The sequence below is a fragment of the Ornithorhynchus anatinus genome, chromosome 9, assembly GCF_004115215.2.
Source record: "Ornithorhynchus anatinus isolate Pmale09 chromosome 9, mOrnAna1.pri.v4, whole genome shotgun sequence".
In the NCBI taxonomy this organism is placed as follows: domain Eukaryota; kingdom Metazoa; phylum Chordata; class Mammalia; order Monotremata; family Ornithorhynchidae; genus Ornithorhynchus; species Ornithorhynchus anatinus.
In genome coordinates this window covers 51,601,650-51,624,765 of record NC_041736.1, presented here as the reverse complement: position 1 = coordinate 51,624,765, position 23,116 = coordinate 51,601,650, and the positions used below count along the sequence as shown (strand labels likewise).

Here is a 23,116-nt window from a genome sequence, read left to right as displayed (position 1 = left end):
CCAGTGCTTAGAAAAGTGCTTGACACATAAGCATTTAACAAATACCAGTCAGAGCTTAAATTGTGCTGGGGTGTGTCCTTGCCCAGGACACTGTAGCACAAATTGACTCTCTCTCTCTCTCACACACACACACACAATATTTAAAATTAAAAAATCAAAGCAATTCCACCTAGCCTCTGCAGTAATCTGCAATCATTAAGAGGGGCTTAATCTCACTTCACATAGTTCAGCCTTATTCCAGTTGAGAGGGAACAATGCAAGACCAGAGTACTAGGTCCTGGAGGGGAGTTTTTTCCCTACTCTTCAACTGCCCCCAGCTTCCTCACCCCTGCTGAAGATGGTCAATCACTCACTCCAGGCCAGCAGCTGCGAGGGAGCCGGTTTTGAGGCAGGCAGACAGAAATTCTCTTTCCATTACTGAGGAGGTCTTTTAATTACAGCAAGGCTCTTACTGCTTGGCCAGGCCTGGCTCCAGCTGCCATAGGCTTCTGCTCCCTTCCTGGTTTCCCCTCAGGCTGCCCTCCTGGCTGGGCAGGGAACCACAAGCCCCACACCCTGGCTTGGGTTCGGGAAAACCAGTCACTCCAACAAGCTCTTGCCTTGATGGAAAAACAGAGAGGCAGGGCCTGTTGCCTGGCCCCACAGGGCACAAACAAGTGGGTTCATTATAAAAATTTGCTCCCTGAACTCTGGTAATTGAAGCTTGACTCCTTCTTTGCTACTCTCCTCCTCTTCAAAGCCCTCAAACTCCTATCTCCTCCAGGAAGACTTCCATGACTAACCGTTTGTATCCCCACCAATCCTCCCACCTACTATATCACCTAAACACTTAGGTCTATACCCCTGAAGCACATAGATATCCACCCCGACCCAGCCCCTTGTTACTTATGTAAATATCCCTATACCTGCTGCTTCCCCTCTCTGAAATAATGATAATGGTATCTGTAAAGCACTTACTATGTGCCGGGCACTGCACTAAGCTCTGGGGAGGATACAAGCAAATCGAGTTGGACTCAGTCCCTGTCCCAAGTGGGGCTCAAAGTCTCAATCCCCATTTTGCAGATGAGGTAACTGCGGCATAGAGAAGAGAAGTGACGTTCCCATGGTAACAGAGCAGACAAATGGCGGAGCCGGGATTAGAACCCATGACTAACTCCCATTCCCATGATCTATCCATTATTCCATGCTCCTTCTCATTATGCCATAAGGTCTGTTATAAACTCCTTCAGGACAGAGATCTCCCAAGCACTCAGTTCAGAGGTCTGCACAGAGTACATGCTCAATAAATACTATTGATAGATTGTGTCTCTTGGGGAAAAAAACTCCACTTAAAGAGTACATTCATCACTAAAACACATTTTAGAAAACTCTATCTTGGAGAGCGCTTTTTCCCATGGTTTCAATGATTACTTGAGTGTGTACATCCCACCCACACCTCCATTTCCAATCTAGCTCTCACCACTGCTCCAGGGCTGCCATCAGTCCCGTTTCCAGGACACTTGTACACACTGACCTTGTCTAAAACCCGCAGCACTGCCTAACTTTTCCATGACTACTTCCTCAGTGTCTCATGCTGGCATCATCTTTGACTCATCTGCTGTTCCCTCCGTTCGGTCAACAGGCCCATTAACATCAATATTTCCTAGATGTGCCCTTTTCTCTTCATTCCCACAGCCATGGCAACAGTCTTGAACCGAAACCCCCGCCCCTGAAATACAACAGCCTACCCATTTCTCTTGTTGCCTGTCCCGCTCTTCCAACTCCAGAATAATCTTCAATCTGGTCAGGCCACTCTACTGCTCAGTCTTCAGGGGCTTCCGGCTGCTGCTTGCACCAAATCCAAACCTGCAACTTCAGCCTCTGAGACCTAACAGGAATGGTTCCTCATTCCCAGCCACCAACTCCTTCTACCCCTCTGCTTCAGCATTTAGAGAAGTGCTTGGCACATAGTAAGTGCTTAGCAAATACCATCATTATTTTTATTACTATTATTCCCTCCAATGCTCTAGTCAACTAAATCATTCATTCATTCAATACTGTTTATTAAGCACTTACTATGTACAGAATACTGTACTAAGGGCTTGGAATGTATAATTTGCTTGCTGTCCCCCAGCAATAATTGTAGGATTTAACATGTACTATGTGCCACTACCATACTCTTGGAACAGAGCACACAATAAGGATGATATTTGTTAGGTACTACTTTGTGTCAAGCACTGTTCTAAGCACAGAAGACATCCTCTCCCTCCTCCAAAGCTTTAAACTCATTTCCTTCTCACTTATTGGCCTATTTTTTTTTCCCCCAGATGGTTTGGGAATCTCATTAAGCCAAGGCACAGGTCAAGGCCAATGGCTAGAAGTTTGGCAGGGCAGCTGAACTCCTAGCCAGATGCTCCCAATATCTGGGCATTGGAGGATGGAGATCCCTATTCTGATGGAATTTGGCAAAGTGCTGTTGAGCAGCAGCATGTCCTAGTGGAAAGGGCACAGGCCTGGGAGTCAGATGACCTGGGTTCAAATCTCAGCTCTGCCACCTGTCTACAGTGTGACCTTGGGCAAGGTACTTAACTTCTCTGTGCCTTAATTAACTCATCTGTAAAATGGGGATTACGACTGTAGGCCTATGTGGGACAGGGACTGTGTCCAACCCAGTCATCTTGTATCTACCCTAGCGCCTAATACAGTGCCTGGCACATGGTAAGTACATTAAAAAAAAATGGAAGGGTGAAGGGGCAGGGGGAGAACGGGGCACTAGCCCACTTTCCAGACATATCAAGTCATATCTGCGGTAGTATTTGAAAGTCACCCAAATTACCAATACTAAGAATGTCTCCGATTCACTGCCCAACTGCCTTTTCTCTCTTTGTTCCACAGTTTATAAACTCATTACTTGGGAAAAGTGGGAAATTTTTAAGGATGCCTTTAGGCTTTCCCATCTTTCATCCTAGCTTGTCAACCATAGGAGGAAAAAAAGGCCACCCTTCACAATGATTATTGTATTAATAGTCCATCCTGGCCACTGCTCTCCAGAATTCATGGGCTAATACAGGATGTAACTTGTGACCACTGTTCTAATGCCTAATCAGCAGTATATTGGGACCAGGGGCAAACAGGATATTAAAGGATGCGAGCTTGTTGGCACCTGGTTGTCTAAAGCTCTTTGCTTTTGGCAAAACATGGCTAGATGGAAATTTACATCATTACAGGAGGCTGTATTTCAGTTTCCTACAGCATACATCACCATCCATTGCAGAAATGCAGTACCTAGATGAGAAGGTAAAGCACCAGGAAACACTTTAAAAGAAAATTAAAAAAAAACCCTCAACTAAAGTCTATTTATTTGGTGCCAAAAAACCCCACTCACTGGTAAGTAGATATGAAACCAGTTGAGTGGTGGTATTGTCCAAGGCTGCAAAACCACCAAAATACAGATAAGAACTGGTATTTGTTAACTGTCTACTAAGTGCCAAGCACTCTACTAAGCACTAGGGTAAATATAAGATAATCAGGTCCCACATGGGGTTCATCATCTGAGTAAGAGGGAAAACAGGTATTGAATCCCCATTTTGCAGATGAGGGAACAGAAAAGTTAAGTGACTTCCCCAAAGCAACACAGCAGGTATGTGGTGGCGCCAGGATTAATACCCAGGCCCTCTGACTCCCAGGCCTGTGCTCTTTCCACTTGACCATGCTGCTCTCTGAGCTGATGCTCGGCTGTCCATTTTCTTGAATTATACCAAGAACAGCCATTCTAGTCTGCAACACTTAATAGTATTTACTGAGTGCTTACCTTGTGCAGAGCACTGCACTAAGCACTTACTGAGTGCTTACCTTGTGCAGAGCACTGCACTAAGCACTTGGGAGAGTACGACAGTTAATAGATAGGATCCCTGTTCTCGAGGAGTTTATGGTCTAACACATCTTTATCACCTGGTAGACATGTAAAGAAGTAACCTCATCCATCATCTATTGTTTCCACTTACCTCATGAAATTCTGCAAGAAGCTCTTTGATTTTCACCCACCACTCAAGTCATGTCAACTAATCCCTTATCTATATTAATGTTATTCATCTATTTGACCCTTATAGAGTCCCTGTCATCCTTTACCCACATATTCCCCATTAGCAAATGACCGATAAACTCTGACCACTTGTGGATTCCCCCTTCTCACTGGAAATAATGGCTGGAAATGTCCTACTTGCATCTGGAATAAGAAAAGAACTCATTCCTACAGCTTTTCCCACTATACTTCTTCAAACAGCCTGATTAATCACGCCCTACACTCCAACAATAGGAAGAAGCAGTGTAAATACAATCCATTTGTGAAAAGCCTGAGGAAGGATTCATTGCTAAGAAAGCCTCTGCTACTCAATGACTTCCATTTTACAAGATTTAAAGAGCCTACAATTCACTCAATTCACTCCTGTTATGAAGACCAACCCTCTTTGGGAGCCAATCCTGAAAACGTTCAAGATTTATTTCACAAGTCCATGCCTTTGGGAAAAGCACAGGCACTGTGGTGGAACAAACGCTGTCCATTCATATGAGTCTCAACTTTCCTGAAAATCTCTTCCCTTCATCTGGGGAAGAAAGCGGCGAATGATTAACTCAGAAGGTCCATGTAGAATACGGCACACATATGAAATGGACCATCAGCTGGCTCAGAAGGGAGTCATGACAACTCAGTATTTTGGGGCTTCAGTAATTTCTCATTTTTCCCCAATGTTCTTTGAAAAATATTAGTCTTATCCATTGAGAGGCCAATAGGGTCACCATCCAGACCCTCTGGCCCTTGGCCCCATCCATGCGTGAACAGGGACATGCACAATACCAGGTTCCAGGAAACCATCTCCCTGACTCCTACCACATTAGCTGTGGCACACCAGAGGAAGAAAATACAGCAGAAAACCAATTATCTGAACATTAGTTACCTGAAACAGGACTAATTCACATAATCAAAAAAGGTGTTTGAAAAGCTTAGCTTTCAATAATCCCAACTGGCCTTGGCCCCAATTAAATGGGATAATCAGCTTTTCTATTGCCCATTTACAGAGAGCAAAGGCCCTTCTCATCTTCCAGCTTTAGAATTAGAATCCAGTTACTCAGCAACAACTTCCGAGTATCAATGAACGGTATTCACAGCCTTGCATTTTAGACTGAAAACGGGTCTAAAATGCACAGATACATGTCATGTTTGTGCACACATACACACCCCAAAATCAACTAGCCTTATCAGAACATCATAATGAAAACAATTACATTTACCTAGTGAGCTGGATCAAAAAAGGAGCCAAGTTAAGCTAAAAAATAGGGGCCACAGAACCAAAGAAATACAACTTGGCACTAAGTCCAATGAACTGACCATTAGGACGACGTAATCTTAACGGAACTTGAATATTCGGAGGCTCCTCATGCTAGAGGCTCCTCCCATTCCTGAGTTTAGGGAGATGCAGCGTTAGGGTTAAGAGACACTAGAGACAGGAGCAGAACCGATTTCAAGGGTAAGGGGTCTCGAGTCGGACCCTGGGAAGAGGGGAGCCGGATGCCATCTGGGAAAGCTTCTTCAACTCCGAAGCTATAAATCCAGAAGACATCTGGGAGCAGACACCAGAAATGGTCACCTCCCAGGTCCTTTCCTTGCTTTTGGAGAGATACATGGTCCACTTGAAAAACCATACCTAGCTGAATTTGAGAGTATTGCCTGGAGAGACAGACAGGCCCAAGGTTCTTTTTTGGCTCGTAATCCAGCGTTTCACCCACATTTACTCCCCTCAACCCAGGTAACTTCCATCTGAAAGCAGCTCTCTATAAATACTCTGTTGGGGCAGAACTGAGCTCTGGAAAAGAGAATGGCTGTTCTCAGTTACAATTTCAGATTACAAGGAGGCCGGGCAGACTCAAAAGTTTTGCAGTAACATGTCGGGACTTGTATGATCATTCATTCATTCAATAGTATTTATTGAGCGCTTACTATGTGCAGAGCACTGTACTAAGCGCTTGGGATGAACAAGTCGGCAACAGATAGAGACAGTCCCTGACGTTTGACGGGCTTACAGTCTAATCGGGGGAGACGGACAGACAAGAACAATGGCAATAAACAGCGTCAAGGGGAAGAACATCTCGTAAAAACAATGGCAACTAAATAGAATCAAGGCGATGTACAATTCATTAACAAAATAAATAGGGTAACGAAAATATATACAGTTGAGCGGACGGGTACAGTGCTGTGGGGATGGGAAGGGAGAGGTGGAGGAGCAGAGGAAAAAGGGGAAAATGAGGCTTTAGCTGCGGAGAGGTAAAGGGGGGATGGCAGAGGGAGTAGAGGGGGAAGAGGAGCTCAGTCTGGGAAGGCCTCTTGGAGGAGGTGATTTTTAAGTAGGGTTTTGAAGAGGGAAAGAGAATCAGTTTGGCGGAGGTGAGGAGGGAGGGCGTTCCAGGACCGCGGGAGGACGTGACCCAGGGGTCGACGGCGGGATAGGCGAGACCGAGGGACGGCGAGGAGGTGGGCGGCAGAGGAGCGGAGCGTGCGGGGTGGGCGGTAGAAAGAGAGAAGGGAGGAGAGGTAGGAAGGGGCAAGGTGATGGAGAGCCTTGAAGCCTAGAGTGAGGAGTTTTTGTTTGGAGCGGAGGTCGATAGGCAACCACTGGAGTTGTTTAAGAAGGGGAGTGACATGCCCAGATCGTTTCTGCAGGAAGATGAGCCGGGCAGCGGAGTGAAGAATAGACCGGAGCGGGGCGAGAGAGGAGGAAGGGAGGTCAGAGAGAAGGCTGACACAGTAGTCTAGCCGGGATATAACGAGAACATGCTACCAGATGCCGACCACCTACATCAAACCATCACACTATGCACAATATATGGTGGAGTTCCTGCTGCTCAGATAAGGGGTCCTCCAGACAATGGCCGCTGATCAATTCTCCAATCAATGGTATCTATTCAGGGCTTACTGTGTGCGGAGCAGAATACTAAGCACTAAGAAAAGTATAATACACCAGAGTTGGTAGGCACGATCCCTGTCCTCAGGTGCTTACAGTTAACAGAGTAAGACTGACGGGGTTCTAATAACCCCCAAGGCAGGGGTGAACCTGAAACTGGATCTCAGCTAAGCATATCTGGGGCATAGTCAGACTAATGCTGGTAGAAAACTCAATTGTTCATAATATGGACTAGTGCTGGGCCTCCTAGCCCAGATAATGGGAATTTTTACTGCAAAATGTTAGGCAAACATCACGGTCTCTTCCTTCTACTATTTGTTATACTCTCATACATATTGAAATCAACGCAGTTGGACTCCATGGTAGAGGCAGTCATGAAATGGTGGCCTGAGTGGAAGCAACAGGTTGGTCTGCAGGGGGGTGGAAGTTGCAAACTAATAGCTGGCAGGGAATCAGTGGTATTTATGGAGCCCTTACTCTGTGCAGTGCACTGTACTAAACGCTTGGGAGACTACAGTAGAGAAAGTAGACAGGAGCGTGGCTTAGTGGAAAAAGCACGGGCTTGGGAATCAGAGGTTGCGGGTTCTAATCCCAGCTCTGCCACTTGTCAGCTGTGTGACAACTTCTCTATGCCTCAGTTACCTCATCTGTAAAATGGGGATTAAGACTGTGTGCCCCACGTGGGACAACCTCATTACCCTGTATCTACCCCAGTACTTAGACCAGTGCTTGGCACATAGTAAATGCTTAGCAAATACCAGCATTATTATTATTATTATTATCCTTGACCTCAAGTTGCTCAACCCTTTAGGAATTACCTCCCATCTAATTTTAGCAAAACTGGATTGGCTGGAATAACTCATTTAAGCACAACCAATCTGGTCCTGATTTTTGTCTGTAAGGACCCAAAGAAATTTAAATAGATGGAAACCAGGGACATCAGCAGCAGAACCAAGGTCACCCGACTGACCTGGCATCACATCATCAGGTTTGAGTGAAAACACTTGCTCTCAAACATCTCTTCTTTCTCTCCTTGTTTCCAAAGCATTCTAACTTCTGGGTATCTGAAGGGGAGTACCAGTTCACGAGACATCTGTTCTGGGATGAAAGAACCCTTAGCACCCAGGTCTTGGGGAGACAGCGGGACCTAGTAGAGAGAAGTGAGTCAGGAGCCCCAGGTTCTAGTCTCAGCTCTGTCACCTACCTGCTCTGTGCCTTCAGCAAGACATTTAACTTCTCTGTGCCTCAGATTCCTCTGTAAAATGGGGATAAGCTATCTGCTCTCCTTCCCTCAGACTGTAAGCCCCTTATGAGAAGAGGGACTTTGTCCAATCTGACTGTGTTTAGCACAAGGCTTGATGCTGAGTAAATGCTTAATACATACCATCATTATAATCATTATTACTATCCTAATTTTTCCCTTTCTGTTATCCCAACTATAAAATGGACTATCACAAAGACCCTACATTTGTATTTGAACAGCTCTTTCCCAAATTTTGGGCTCGTTAGTAAAACACACATCATTTTTAAACAAACAGCTGCCAATACTCTTCTGCTCAATTCCCAGCTGAAGATGATAAACAAGTAAAACTTTTCACCCACTGCTTAGAAGAGGTGACTTGATTATGGTTATTCCTTCTGCTGGTCACATACGATTGCTCTCCCCCCAAATGACACACGTACCCTTCCGGGTGAGAGGACAAATGAAACAACCGTGGCTCCGATCAGGCCTCCTCTCTATAAATCACTCCTGGCAGGTAACTGGGAAGCAGCTGCTAATGAGAGTTTTGCTCTGGAGCACAGGAAGCCACCTTTTAACCTAGCCTGCTGTTGTTTGTCTCTAGAAACAGTGACAAAAGAACAGAGGCGAGCTACGTGCCAGGAGCTGGTGGGACGGTCCAAGCACTACAGGAAGTCGGCCGTGATCCACACTTCACCAAGTGTCTTGCTGAAGTTTAACACAGTCCATATTCTCCAAGACCTCAGAGGTGCTGTTCAAGTTCATGAATGAACATGTGAAAGGGATGAGAATCAAATTAATTAGATCCACGTCTATTAGCTGGAAGGTGGGAAGGCTACATAGCCTTCTTTCCCATGGCACTCTAACTGGCTGGATCAATCAATACATTTTATTTACTGAGTGCTTACAGAGTGCAGAGCGCTGTTCTAGGTGCTTGGGAAGAGGACAATATAAGCGAGTCGGTAGACATGTTCACTGTTCACAACGAACTTACAGTCTAAAGGGGGAGGCGGAGGAAAGGTGGCAACATAGCCCAGTGAGAAGAACAGGGTCCTAGTCCCAGCTCTGCCACTGGCCAGCTGTATGACCTTGGGCAAGTCACTTATCCTCCCTGGCCTTCAATTTCCTCATCTGTAAAATGAGGAAAAGACAGTCTGGGAACCCCATGTCAGAAGTGTATCCCTAACTCAGTACTCATCACAGAAGGAGTGTTTTAAAAAATGCACAATCATCATCATAAGAGAAGCAGCGTGGCTCACTGGAAAGAGCACGGGCTTTGGAGTCAGAGGTCATGGGTTCAAACCCCGGCTCTGCCACTTGCCAGCTGTGTGACTTTGGGCAAGTCACTTAACTTCTCGGTGCCTCAGTTCCCTCATCTGTAAAATGGGGATTAAGACTGTGAGCCCCACGTGGGACAACCTGATTCCCCTGTGTCTACCCCAGCGCTTAGAACAGTGCTTGGCACATAGTAAGCGCTTAACAAATACCAACATTATCATCGTCCACACGGATTGCTCTCACTGTATGATGGCAAATTCAACTTTTGGGCGATTCCCGGGCCATCCATCCACTTTTAAACCGCTCCTCTCATCCTCCCATTCCCCTATCCACCCTTCCCTCCACCCCCCACCTCCATCTCCCCACCCCCATGCCTGACAGGGAGTCATGTATACCACACACTAAAACAGCATCTGTATGACCTTGCAGGTGTTAGCTGTGTGAAGGACCGTACAGCAAGATGTCAATGCGAGGAGGAAGATGATGAAAGGACATATACTCTATTCATGGCCCTTGAAGAGCAACAGCAAATGCACACTGAAAGAGTGTTTCATGACCATAACAGAACCCTTTTGATATTTCATTGGCAATTCCGGAAAGTGAGAGACTAAGTGAACTTACTGTAAATACATCATCATCCCCAAGCTCAGCTTCATTATGGATTGTTGAAGAGGAAGTCGTGGAGCCTGGAGGGGAGAGAGAAATGTTCAGTTTTCAAGGGGAATAAAAGCTACTTGTAAGAATAAATTGTTTTATATAAATGGATTAAATATCCCCCAGTTGCATGTTTCTGACCCAAATAGGTCCACAACAGCAATGAACACCAAAAGCTCCCTGGGAATTAGCTGTTTTCAATGGGTCTCCTTATACCGCAGAGGAAAACAAAAAAATCAAGATGATTATTATTTGCTTAAGGGAATTTGGAAACATAGATGACACTGCTTCCTTTCAAAAGTTACATTTGCACCCCATCTCCTGCACGCATAAACTAGATGATTCAGTCCTAGAATCTGAATCACTTAAATCGACAGAGTAAAATACAGGCAGTAAAAATGAAAAGTTTGTCCTGAGAATTAAAATGGTTCAGGTTTTGCAAGTTACTGAGTTACAGGTCAAAATATGCTTATTGGCCCTGACCTTTTTCTCAACAGCATCAATTATATCTCGGGGCTGTGACTGGAAAGATCAGTATTTTCCAAATCACAGAATTCTCTGCTGAATAAATTCACAGAATTCTTGCTGCATGCTTAAAGAATCACCGAAACATGGAAACAGAGAGCACCTCAAGAGATCACCTGACCTTTCCTCTGCTGTGAATTAAGGTGGCATTGCCAACCTCTAGATTGTAAGCTTGTTTTTTTGATTTTTTTAAAAAATGGTACTTGTTAAGAGCTTCCTATGTGGCAAGCACTGTTCTATGCACCGGGGAAAGATACAAGTTCATCAGGTTGCATACAGTCCCTGTCCCACATGGGGCTCAAACTCTTAATCCCCACTACACAGATGAGGGAACTGAGGCACAGAGAAGTGAAGTGACTTGCTCAAGGTCATTCAGCAGACGTGGAGGAGTTGGGATTAGAACCCAGGTCCTTCTGAATCTCAGGCTCATGCTCTATTCACTAAGCCACGCTGCTTGTTACGGGAAGGGAACGTGTCTGCTAATTCTGTATTCTCCCAAGCGCTTAGTACATGCTCAAGTAATGCCACTGATTGATTGAGATCTGACTTAACTGTCAAAGGTGAAAAATTACCTTCTGGAATGATTGCTCTCCTTGGTATATCCTCTTCCTGTAGTTACGGATGATACCAGGGACTGAAGTAGAGAGGTTTATCTCACTGCCCCAGGCTAAGATTTGGGGACACCCGTCTTAAAGTTTAGCTTTAGTTCTTTGTGATAGAGTCAGTTTATGAAAGTTAAATTTATTTACTACTTCACATCTTTCTTCATCTTGGTATGGATGTCTGCATAAATACTCCAAGACAGACAGACTAAACAAAAGCTTGCACTTACAAGCAGTCAGTGCCACCCCTCTTTTTCTATTAGGATTCTGAATGTGTGCATTAAGCCAAATGTAGGGAGTCAATAGCCTGGAAGAAGGGCAGTAATCAAACTCAGAATGTGCCTGAGCTGATATGAAAAAGGGGAGTGATTCTAGAAGAAATGTTATAAATCCTTCCTAACTTAGTAGTCTCGATTGGCTCTTCATGAGTGTTAACAGTGACCCTGCAATTGGAAAAATATTTGGATTTATTGGTGAATCATATTTTTTAATCAAAATTTTGGGTTGGGAAATCAAAAGTTTAAAACCCAATGAATAAAGATTTAACAGTTCAGGAGGCTTGGGGGGAAAAAAACAAAACTCAAGCCAAAGGATGGCATTTCATTAGCACAAATGATACCTGGTTTGCCCAATCACCCTATGTTGTGATTCCTCTATTCCAAGATAACCTAAGCAAAAAGATCTTTTTCAAAGCAGGCAGAGGGCCAAGGTCACAAAAGAGGAGGTTACAGTGATAGCCTCTGTTCTATAGCTACAATTCCTTGGGGACAATCACTCACTACTGCACTTACCGGTTGTAACACTTTGCTAATGCTGCCTTCTTTTTTCAACATCAGCGATTACTTGAAACTTTTGTAGTTCAAATTTATACTTTAAGCACTCACTAATCATTACAGTCTGATATGAATCTGGTCTCAAGAACAAACATTTTTCCCTCTCCAGTGCATTTAACCACCCGTCTGTGTGTTATTTCGATGTTCAACACTTAAAACAATATTACTTCCTTCATCCCACCCATGCCCTTAGAAAGGGGAGTTTCCGAAAACTTGTTCAACATGTGAAAATCCTCTTAGGAAAAGAATTAATTTAAAGTGTCGGTAGACACGCAGTGTAGCCTAATGGAAAGGGCATGGGCCTGGGAATCAGAGGTCCTGGGTTTTAATCCTAGCACTACAAAATTGTCTGATGTGTGACTTCAGGTGTATCACTTAGCTTCTCTGTCTCTTGGTTACCTCATCTGTAAAATGGGGATAAATGCCTGCTCTCTTTTTTCCTCAGACTGAGACCCATATGCAACTGTGTCCAATGCTGAGGAACATGCTCAGCAGAAACGTTCTTAACCAGATTTTTAACCACATGTTAACTAATAATAATTATGGTACTTGTTAAGTGCTTACTTCTAAGCACTGTTCTAGGCACTGGGGTAGATTCAACTTTGTCAGGTTGGACCCAATCCATCTCATATAGGGCTCATACTCTTAATCCCCATTTTACAGATGAGGTAACTGAGGCTCAGAGAAGCTAAGTGACTTGCCCAAGGACACACAGCAGACATGTGGTGGAGTTGGGATCCTGAATGTGTACATTAAGCCAAATGTAGGGAGTCAATAGCCTGGAAGAAGGGCAGTAATCAAACTCAGAATGTGCCTGAGCTGATATGAAAAAGGGGAGTGATTCTAGAAGAAATGTTATAAATCCTTCCTAACTCAGTAGTCTCGATTAGATCTTCATGAGTCCCAGGCCCGTGCACCAGCCACTAAGCCAGGCTGCTACAATAATATTTACAGTATTTGTTAAGCACTTGTTATGTGTCAGGCACTGTACTAAGTGCAGAGATGGATACATGCAGATTTGGGCCACTCACCCACAGATCTAAGGAGTTCCAACTAGCCCAAAGACTGTAAGCTCCTTTTGGTCAATTTTTGGTATGCACAGCTAGGTATTCCAAAGCGCCCAAAACAGAGGTCAAAGACACGTTCCCTGGCCAAAAGAAGCATACCATCCAATGGGGGAGACAGACGTAAAATGATAAATAAGTGCTCAAATGAGGGCTCTTCCAGACAGAAAAGCATAAAACAATCAGGTTGTTTTGGCACTGCTGAAAGGGCTGCATGCTTGGGGGCAACTGCCCCAATCAAAAGTATTTGCTGAGGGCCTCCAGTGTCATGCTGATCTGTAAATCCTGCCAGTCATCTCCGCCCTCTTCCTTATGGCCCCCATGATGGTTCAAGCCCTCATCATCTCTCAGCTGATTAGAGCAGCCTCTATATTGGACATCCTCCATCAAGCCTACTCATAACTGCACGTGTCACCTTCCTTCTTACCATGCTATTCAGAACACACCACACTCCCCTCCTTCAAAACTTCCGTGGACATCCATTTCTTCTCACCAAAAACAAGAACACAGTTGTCCCTCTGTTATCTAACTGGCCTTTTTCTCTCTGCTCATACTCTTGCCCTCCTCCCAGACTGACCTGTTAACAGTTCATCTTCCATATTAAAAACTCCTTCCTCCGCTATCCTCCAACCACATCCTCTCTCACCTGAGAAAAAGCCACCACCTTCGAGAAGCATCACCTAAATAGTTATGCATCTCAATCAGTCATCATAGCACTCATATATCAGTTTTTGCTTTTTAATCACCTGATTTTGTTTTGATCAGGTTGCTATGCTCTAACTCTCTCTCCTGGTGAATACATGGCAATTTATCGCCTCATCATCCTCCATTAGCTTGTTCATTTGTGACGGATGTGGAGAATATGACTTAAAAGGACTTCCACAAGTGATGGCAGTGGAATGAGGTTATGGGATTCAGTACCTTCAATAAGATCTTCAATTGCTTTTCTCACTCCTCTGTCAAATGCTCGTGCATCAGCTGGGCTTTGAAAAGTAAGTCCAAACTTTCTATTGTCCACCTTCCAATGATGAAATGTTGGATTTGCTTTAGTGTAGACCAAGTCCTTCCGCACAAAGCATTCCAGTACCACCTAAGGGTTAAAGACACATAAGTGGTTACACTTCAGAAGTGCATGAAGCCTTAGGCTTGTTTACAATGAGATGCTTTCTTCTTCAAAAGCACAATATTAATCCAATTTACACATTTTGGTAGATTGGAACAAAAAACACAAATTCTGCTGGAATAGTGTGTGTGTGTACAAAATAAAGTAACTCTAATCTATGAAGAGACAGATATATACCTATTAATAGATAGGTGGGAAGGGGAATAGGATAGGAGCGTGAGCAAAATAATTTCCAAAAACACTATATTTCACTCCTCAGTTAAGGACCCTGTAGAAATTATGACCCATTATGTTCTACATATATTTTACTAGGAGTAGTCAACTTTATAGTTAACAATAATAAATTTAACTGTATGCAATAGCGCCTTCTCCAATTGAGCTGCACAATTTTTCTAGGTTAAGTTGCTCTTTACTTTTGGGGGGATGGGGGAGGATAATCTCTTTTTGGCCACAATTTTCCAATCTTAGATTCAACCAATAGCACTGCGGCCAATTGGAAAGAACCTGTGACAAGACAAAGTGAGGAGACTTTGTTTCAAGTTCCAGCCCTGCCAATTGTGTTTATTTGAATTCATTTAACCTCTAGGCCTCACCTCATCGGTAAAAAGTGGAGATAAGATACACTGGGAACTCCAGGTAGGTCAGGGGTTGCATTGAATTTCATAACCTTGCATCCACCCCAGGGCTTAGGACATAGTAAGTGCTTAATATCATGGTTAAGGCAATTTTCTTTAGCAAGTTTAAGCTTAAATCAGCACAGATTTTTGAATTATTTAAGAACAGCAGGGAGAAAAACTGTAAAATCTAATGCCAAAAGGAATAATAATTTATATCCAACAAAAGTTTGAACAAACTTGTAACTGTTTCTTTCTGCTAAATATGTTTTATTCAAAATTTTGAGCAATTAAAAAATATCCATTTTCTTTGATAAACTTATCTGGAAGAATGTAATGCACATATTCCCTAATATCCTTAATTTTTACTTTTCCAATTTCCACATCAACAGCTCACCCACATGAATTACCAGTTTTTAATGGCTACTTCTACAGAGTGGGTATGTGATGGGTTTTACAGATTCCCTATTATCAGACTGGTAGACTGCAAAATTCTGTTGTGATTTTCGAGGTTGTGAATGGAAAAAATGTTGAATTTGGCCTTTCAAAGGGCACCAAATGATAGCCTAATGTCAATCCATATTTAAATACCTCAGACCATGAGAGAGAGAGAGAGAGAGAGAGAAAGAGAGAGAGAGAGAGAGCATGTGTGTGCGTGTGTGTTCGGATTTTTTGGACACTGAAGCTTTGTCTGAATTGGAGGGCAAAGGGAGTTTGTGTAATCAGATGGCCCTGGTTTCAGAATCTTGCACACAAGTTGGTAGTTTAAATTTATACATGCATTTTTTCTTCAAAGGAAAGCAATTCATTTTTTGAAAAAAAAACCACTGGCCAAAAAGCTAAGAGTCTTTTTTCAGTTACCAGTTTGTCTTTCTGCCTTTCACCATGGATGAGATAGCCGCTCCTCCCATTGCCTTCTGGGTGCATGACCTTACAGACGCCAACTCGACTGATGCCACCTCCTTCTTGCGGTAACCATCCCCCACTGGAGTCATCGCGGGTCATAACCACAGCTTTGACACGCACAATATAGCTGTCACTACAACAAAAGAAAATTTGGTAAGACTGCAGTTTGGTAGCTGAAAGAGCTTGGCCTACTGGAAAGAGCACAAAGCTGGTAGGAGACCTGGGTTCAATTCTTGCTGCCACTTACCCGATGTATGATTTTGGACAAAGTCAATTAATCCTTCTGTGGCTTAGTTTCCTCATGTGTTAAACACGAATTAAATCCCTGTTCTCTTTCCCCCTTAGACTTTAAGCCCCATGGGACAGATACTGTGTTTGATCTGATTGAGTTTTATCTATCCCAGAGCTTAGTATATTGATTGGCATATAGTAAGTGCCTAACAAATATTATAGTAATAATGCTTATTTTTATTAGTATGAATATTGGTAGTATCAGTAGAAATTCCTTTTCTAAAAAGGTAAACTTTCAGTGAACTAAGTGGACCAAAAATGAAAAATAATTTTGTTTTCAAATAAAGCAGTAAAAAACTCACCCAACTGAAGTAAAATTAAAACAAATTTATTGGAAAAAGGCAAGTATATACTAAACTTCTCCCTAGCCAGCATCTAACAAACAAAAAGCTGAAATTTGGTCACGGTCCTCTCTTTCTTGAAAACCCTGGGGTCAAATTTTTAAAGAGATTATCTTTTGGCGAGGTAGACAAACTTAGCAACCACAAATAGGTATTTTAAATTACCTTTGTTTATTTTTAGGGTTCAAGTAAAATGTGAATTTGTCCTAAAAGATGTAGAGCTGCAAAAACAAACTGATATGATCCTCTAGGGTTCACATTAATATGATCTCCTCACATGGCATTCGGCTTTCAAAAATATGTTTGTTTCATCCATGTGATACTTTTAAATTAAGAAAGGAAAACAGACACAGAAAGGTTCACCTGAGTGTCCTGAGCAGTTTACATTTTTAGCTCATTCGCATTTCATTAAACCCAATTACATTTTGATATAGGATAACATTATGACAATAATTTTTTCACATTACAAAACATCAAATTTTTACCTCAGAAAACATTTCAATTGGAATACCCTATTCAACTCAATGCCTTCTGATTTCCATTTTATTTTCCTGTCTAAATTTTAACTTTGCAATAAGCATGCACAAGTGTCAAAATTCTCCTTTTCTTCCATAGGCTTGACACTGACTCTTATCCTTCACCATTCCTTAGAAAAACCTGGATTTTGGTAAGACTGTTATAATCATATTTAGAATAGTCTATTTTTGTATTCTTTTTAGTGTAATTTATCTAAATTTTCTAGAGTTATGTTATATTTGAACAAACCATCATAAAGAGAAAATATTTTGCCAATAACTTCTTTGTATTTATAGAATATTTTTGAGGAAATCAAGCTATTGGGAAAATTCAGGTGATGTTAGTAAGTGGTAAAGTTGTGGCAAATGCTGAGCCTGAATCTCTCCTGTGTGCCTAAATCTGACCCAGTGTCCTAGGCAGGAACTGAGGGTGGAAAATTGAACTCAAGTGTGGGGTAAATAATCAGACTAGACACCATCAATGTCCCACAGTCTAGGAAGAAGAAAGAGCAAGTATTTTATAACTTTTTTTAAACAGATGAAGAAACTGAGGCTCAGAGGTTAAACCATTTGCATCCCAAAGGCCAGAAAAGATTTGGGATAAGAACCCAGGGTACCTGGCTCCCAGCCCTATGCTCTTTCCACTGGGTCATGCTGCCCCAACTCTCTCCCCACTTCCCCAGTGCTTTCTAGGGCCAAATATCTTCCACCACTCTGATCCCCCATTATGTATGTGGGAAAGTGGGTTGCCATGGGACACCTAGCAGATCAGCTTCACTAGACCAAACATTTAGATCCACTTTTCCTCCCTTTGGAAGAGATTGTAAAAGAAGGAAGAGATTTTAAAAGAAGGAACAAAATAAGTTCTAATAAACTGCATTTGTGGAATTCATTACCTTCAACAATGTATCTCGTTATTTGAGACTGGCTAAATGAACATCAAGATGGTTATTCATAGATCAAATACACTCTGCTGAATTCTAAGCCAAAACTTCAAGGCCTTAAATTTTGGCTTTACAGTTTCCAATAGTTTAGACTGATTGCTTTTATCAACTTCACAAAGTGTACAAAAATAAACTGGTAAATCTGTCCACATTTTAGAAAAGACTATAGGGTTAAATTAGAGTGTTAAAGTTAAGAAGGAAAAAGATTATCCAGCTGCATGGGCAAGAAGCCAAATACTTCCTATGCATTTAAATTCTGCATTCACCTCACCCAGAACAAAAATGACAGTGATCTTTTCTGCCATAAGATATAGCATACGAGAAGCAGCGTGGCTCAGTGGAAAAAGCCCGGGCTTGGGAGTCAGAGGTCATGGGTTCTAATCCCGGCTCCGCCACTTGTCAACTGTGTGACTTTGGGCAAGTCACTTAACTTCTCTGTGCCTCAGTTACCTCATCTGCAAAATGGGGATTAAGACTGTGAGCCCCACGTGGTACAGCCTGATTAGCTTGTATCTATCCCAGCGCTTAGAACAGTGCCTGGCACAAAGTAAGCGCTTAACAAATACTATTATTATTATTATATAGCACAGTAAAGTGGTCTTTCCACTACCAATATACCTTCCCCTCTTTTTCTGAAATCTGGAAAGAAAGAACTAAGTAACAGATTGATAGGGAAGGAAAAAGGAGGCAAAAGGAGGGGGGAATGATTAAGTTTTCATTTTGGATGTAAAATGCACCTATTTTATTTATAAAAATATAAAAGGCATAATCACAGAAAGGAAAGTAATGGGACACGGATACCCACGGTGGAATTTCACATTCTTGGGTATGATTAGGTTTTAAAGAGGTTGACAGATTAGGGTGCTATTACAGAAGGCCCTGGCAGAACAAATTATGCTCTCCCAAAGCTAAGCCTTTGATTTTGTTGGTCTAGCCTAGGGGTAAAGTTGTGTGTTTTACTTAATACATTGACTTTTCGTTTGGGAGTTTGGGGGTGGTACTGCAAAAAGTCTGTACAGTACTTTTTTGAAAGTGGAAAGAAATAAGGATTTTGGGTGACTACTGTATATTGCAGTAAGAGTCATTTTTTTTTAAATCATAGGCATATTTGTATACGTATATACATAAAAACAATTAACATGAAGAACCGTAAACTAAATACTCTCAGGATTTGGGGATATTTTCACCTTAATCTATGGTCCATATTTTCTAAAAATCAGAATAATCCTAAAAAACAAAACCCCAACTCAATATATTATTTGGTGACTAAAACTTTTTCGATCTCCTACACTTAAAGATTTGAGGGAGACTCCAATATAAAGAAACTAGTACTCTCTACCTATGTCAGTTACTACCTTACTATATCATTAACTTTTCCTTAACCACCACCCATCTTCTCCACTCCTTCCTTTGGTCTTTCTGTTGGCTTTGTGGTAGATCTAGAAATACCAGTAGTTTGTTATTTATGAATAAGTAATCATATGTGTATTAAGTAATTCCTATTTTTGTGAAATGGTTTCAGCAAATGTCCAACAGCCACACTGGTAAGGTCTAGGTTGTCTTGGTAGCCTGTGGAAAAATTTTCAGGCCACAAACTGATGGTTAGAAGGAAAAAAAAATTCTCAAGTCAAAACTTAAGCAAGGTAGGTGCATATTTTTGAAAGCTGAACTAATTCCATTAGATTTAGCAACTTTAAGTATAATTAGATGCCCCAACTACCCAAAGGGTCTCTTGTTAAATAAGAGATAAAAATTAATGGCTTTTCATTTATTTCTATTTCAATTCCTTTGTAAATGTTCACCAAAATTCTATGGCAGCTCTGTGCATTGACACTCTAGATCAGGTCATGCCATATTTAATATGTTTGACTTTCCTTTTTCAATTGTGCTTTTAAAATATGAAACGCTTCCTCTGAAAGGGGCTGCAAGCATCTCTTTTCAAGCTGGTAATTCAAGTGATATATTTAACTACTCTCTTTAAATATACATTGGTTGTCTCGAAATTGCCACTTAGAAATTCAGATTTTTAAATGCTTTCTGGTCCCAAATCTAGGCAAAGTTTAAAAAGCTATCTTATAGAAATTCAGATTTTTAAATGTTTTCTGGTCCCAAGTCTAGGCAAAGCTTAAAAAGCTATCTTATAGAAATTCAGATTTTTAAATGCTTTCTGGTCCCAAGTCTAGACAAAGTTTAAAAAGCTATTTTAGAAATGCCTCATTAATAGCTCTGAAACAGTGATTGTTTTTCCACACAAGTCTTGTCTTCAGATTCAATTTTCTAGTTTTTCTCTCCAAAAACTGAACAAAAGAAAATCCTACCCTATTGGAAAATATAAGCAATCCTTTGAAAATGCCTTGTAAAACTCTATTTATGGAAAAAGAGAAAATGGTAGAGACAGAGACAGGAGAACCCAAAGATTAGCCTAATGATTACTAAGTGACTTAAGTAATTAGAAAAAATTAGCATATCCTAGATAACTTTTAATTAAGTTTCTCTTCCCAAAACTACACTTAAAGTTTTATATGGAAAACACACTCAATACACAAATAACCCACTCCCCCTGAAAATTAATACACTATCTGTGCAATTTTCGGGTGTGCCAAAATTGGAATGGTTGGGTTGAAGTACAAGTTTTAAGAAAATCTTTACATGCTTAGTCCTGTATAAAGGGGAAATAAAGCATATACTCAGTGTTAGAAATAGAAGGGGTAATGTTAAAAGCTGAATGAGGTACACGCATTGCAAAACAGACTACATAATTGTGCAATTAAAGGAAGAGTGCTCTGCACAAGGTAAGCATTCAGTAAATACCATCGACTGATTGACTAACTCCACCCCCTTTTCCAAGAAACAACACATCAAGTGAAATCCCTGCTGATTCTCTGGCTTAGATGCATTACTGTTTTTTAAGGGTTAATTGGTCATATATTACCGTTGCAACAGGAGATGTCATGGGATGCAGTAGTCACCTCAATTGCTGCAGTTTGGGGTTCATTCAGTCATATGTATTGAGGTCTTAATAATAATAACGTTGGTATTTGTTAAGCGCTTACTATGTGCCGAGCACTGTTCTAAGCGCTGGGGTAGATAGAGGGTAATCAGGTTGTCCCATGTGAGGCTCACAGTTAATCCCCATTTTACAGATGAGGTAACTGAGGCACAGAGAAGTTAAGTGACTTGCCCACAGTCACATAGCTGACAAGTGGCAGAGCCGGCATTCGCACTCATGACCTCTGACTCCCAAGCCCGTGCTCTTTCCACTGAGCCATGCTGCTTCTCTGTGGGCAGAGTGCTGTTCTTCCCCTTGACTCTATTTATTGCCATTGTTCTTGTCTGTCTGTCTCCCCTGATTAGACTGTAAGCCCGTCAAATGGCAGGGACTGTCTCTATCTGTTGCCGACTTGTTCATTCCAAGTGCTTAGTACAGTGCTCTGCACATAGTAAGCGCTCAATAAATACTACTGAATGAATACTAAGCGTTTGGGAGAGTACAATATTCATACATTCATTCAATCATATTTATTGCACCCTTACTGGGTGCAGAGCACTGGACTAAGCAATTAGAAAGTACAGTTCGGCAACAGACAGAGACAATCCCTACCCAACAACAGGCTCATAGTCTAGAAGAGGGGACACAACAATACACAGACATATTCCCTGTCCATAATGAGCTGACAATCTAGAGGTGGGGAGACAGATATCAGTACCAAAAAAATTACAAATAAATATATTACAGATATGTACATAAGTGCTGTGGGGCTGGGAGGGGTTTAAATAGCCATTCTACTCTCATGGCTCCTAGCAGCTACAGGTCTTTTGCCCTCCCTACCCATCAATAGTATTTTACTGAATACAACGATAGAAAATATGAATCCTACCCCTGAGGAAATTATAGTTGAATTAGGGACACAAGAGGACACAAAATAAGAGGGTACCTAAGTTGTGATACCTAGAAGAGTTAAAGATGATGGTGAGTGCGGAAATGGTGCAAAAAAAGAATCTACACCACTTTCCAGGCCACTGGATCTCAGTACTATCCTTACCATCAGTTTTAAAGCAGTCAGTCAGCTCAGGTCCTCCTACCTCACCAGCGGACATGCTTCATTCGTCTAATCATATATGTCACTGTGTCCCCTTGCCCATGTCCTCCCTCTCACCTGAAACTCCTTCCCGTTTCACATATGACACCACAATTCTCCCCATTTTCAAAGTCTTATTAAAATCACAACTCCTTCAAGAAGCCTTCCTTGATTAAAGTTCTTAAATCTACTCCATCTCCCTTCTGTTTCACCTAAACACTTGGTGTACCCTTTAACCACTTGATATTCAGCCCCACACTACTTATGTATAGATTGCAAAGTATTTTAATATCTGTCTCCCCTTTAGACGGTAAGCTCTTTGTGGACAGGGAACACGTTTACCACTGATTAACACTATCCCAAATGGCCCCTAGCAGAGTTGGGGCATTACTAGTCCTCAGTGAGAAACAGAGGACTAGAAAAATGGACTAGGATTAGTCCCCAGAGACTAGGAAAAATGGTGGTTCTGGGCTCTGGTGCCTAAGGTGGGTACTTCAGGCTGAAAGGGGAATTAACAAAGAAAGTCTTAGAAAAGTGCCAGAAAGACCCTGACTCTTTAAGAATATCCACATATACAAGCAAGCCTTTCCTCACTGATTTAAATAAGCATCTGCATATAACTGAAATACTTTGTATGGACCCATTTTGTAATTTTCTAAAAGAAAAATGATCTGCTCTTCCCTTAGGTTAGGAAATTAGTCTGGGAGGCAGAAAACTGGATGGAAAGCAGGCTGAAGCTTCTATAAACATTCAGTTCTGCTACACACAACACTCCCCACCACAACCCTTCACTGTTGAACTTAATGTATATCTTTATACTCTATTGCTTCCTCATACCTATAATTTATTTCACTATCTTTCTTCCCTGCTAGACTGTAAGCTCTTTGAGGAGCACACAGTAAGTACTCAATAAATACATCTATTCTTTAAATTACACATATTTGAGAAAACAGCAACCAAGTTGGACTGGAAGCCAAAAACACTACTATTGCAAACTTTGTAATGGTTATTTTACACAAACAAAAACCAACAAGGGGTCTCAGCAACACACTACTGAAACTAAAAATGCACAGTAAAACCAGCGTGACTTGGCGGAAAGGGCATAGGCCTGGGAGTCTATTCTAATCCCAGGCCTGCCATGTACCTAGTGTGTGACCTTGAGCAACTCACTTCAT

At 41.9% G+C, this 23,116-nt stretch overlaps 1 protein-coding gene across 2 annotated transcripts in view; it reads right to left on the bottom strand.

The window, feature by feature from the left end:
* SPRED2 (sprouty related EVH1 domain containing 2) overlaps positions 1–23,116 on the bottom strand; it is a 102,896-nt gene that overhangs the window by 7,641 nt on the left and 72,139 nt on the right. For both annotated transcript variants that reach the window (XM_007672071.4, XM_007672072.3), the window contains exons 2-4: positions 15,727–15,904; positions 14,050–14,218; positions 10,072–10,136 (exon numbers count right to left, since the gene is read on the bottom strand). In XM_007672071.4, coding sequence (XP_007670261.2) covers positions 10,072–10,136; positions 14,050–14,218; positions 15,727–15,904 — 412 coding nt within the window. The remainder of the gene's footprint in view (positions 1–10,071; positions 10,137–14,049; positions 14,219–15,726; positions 15,905–23,116) is intronic.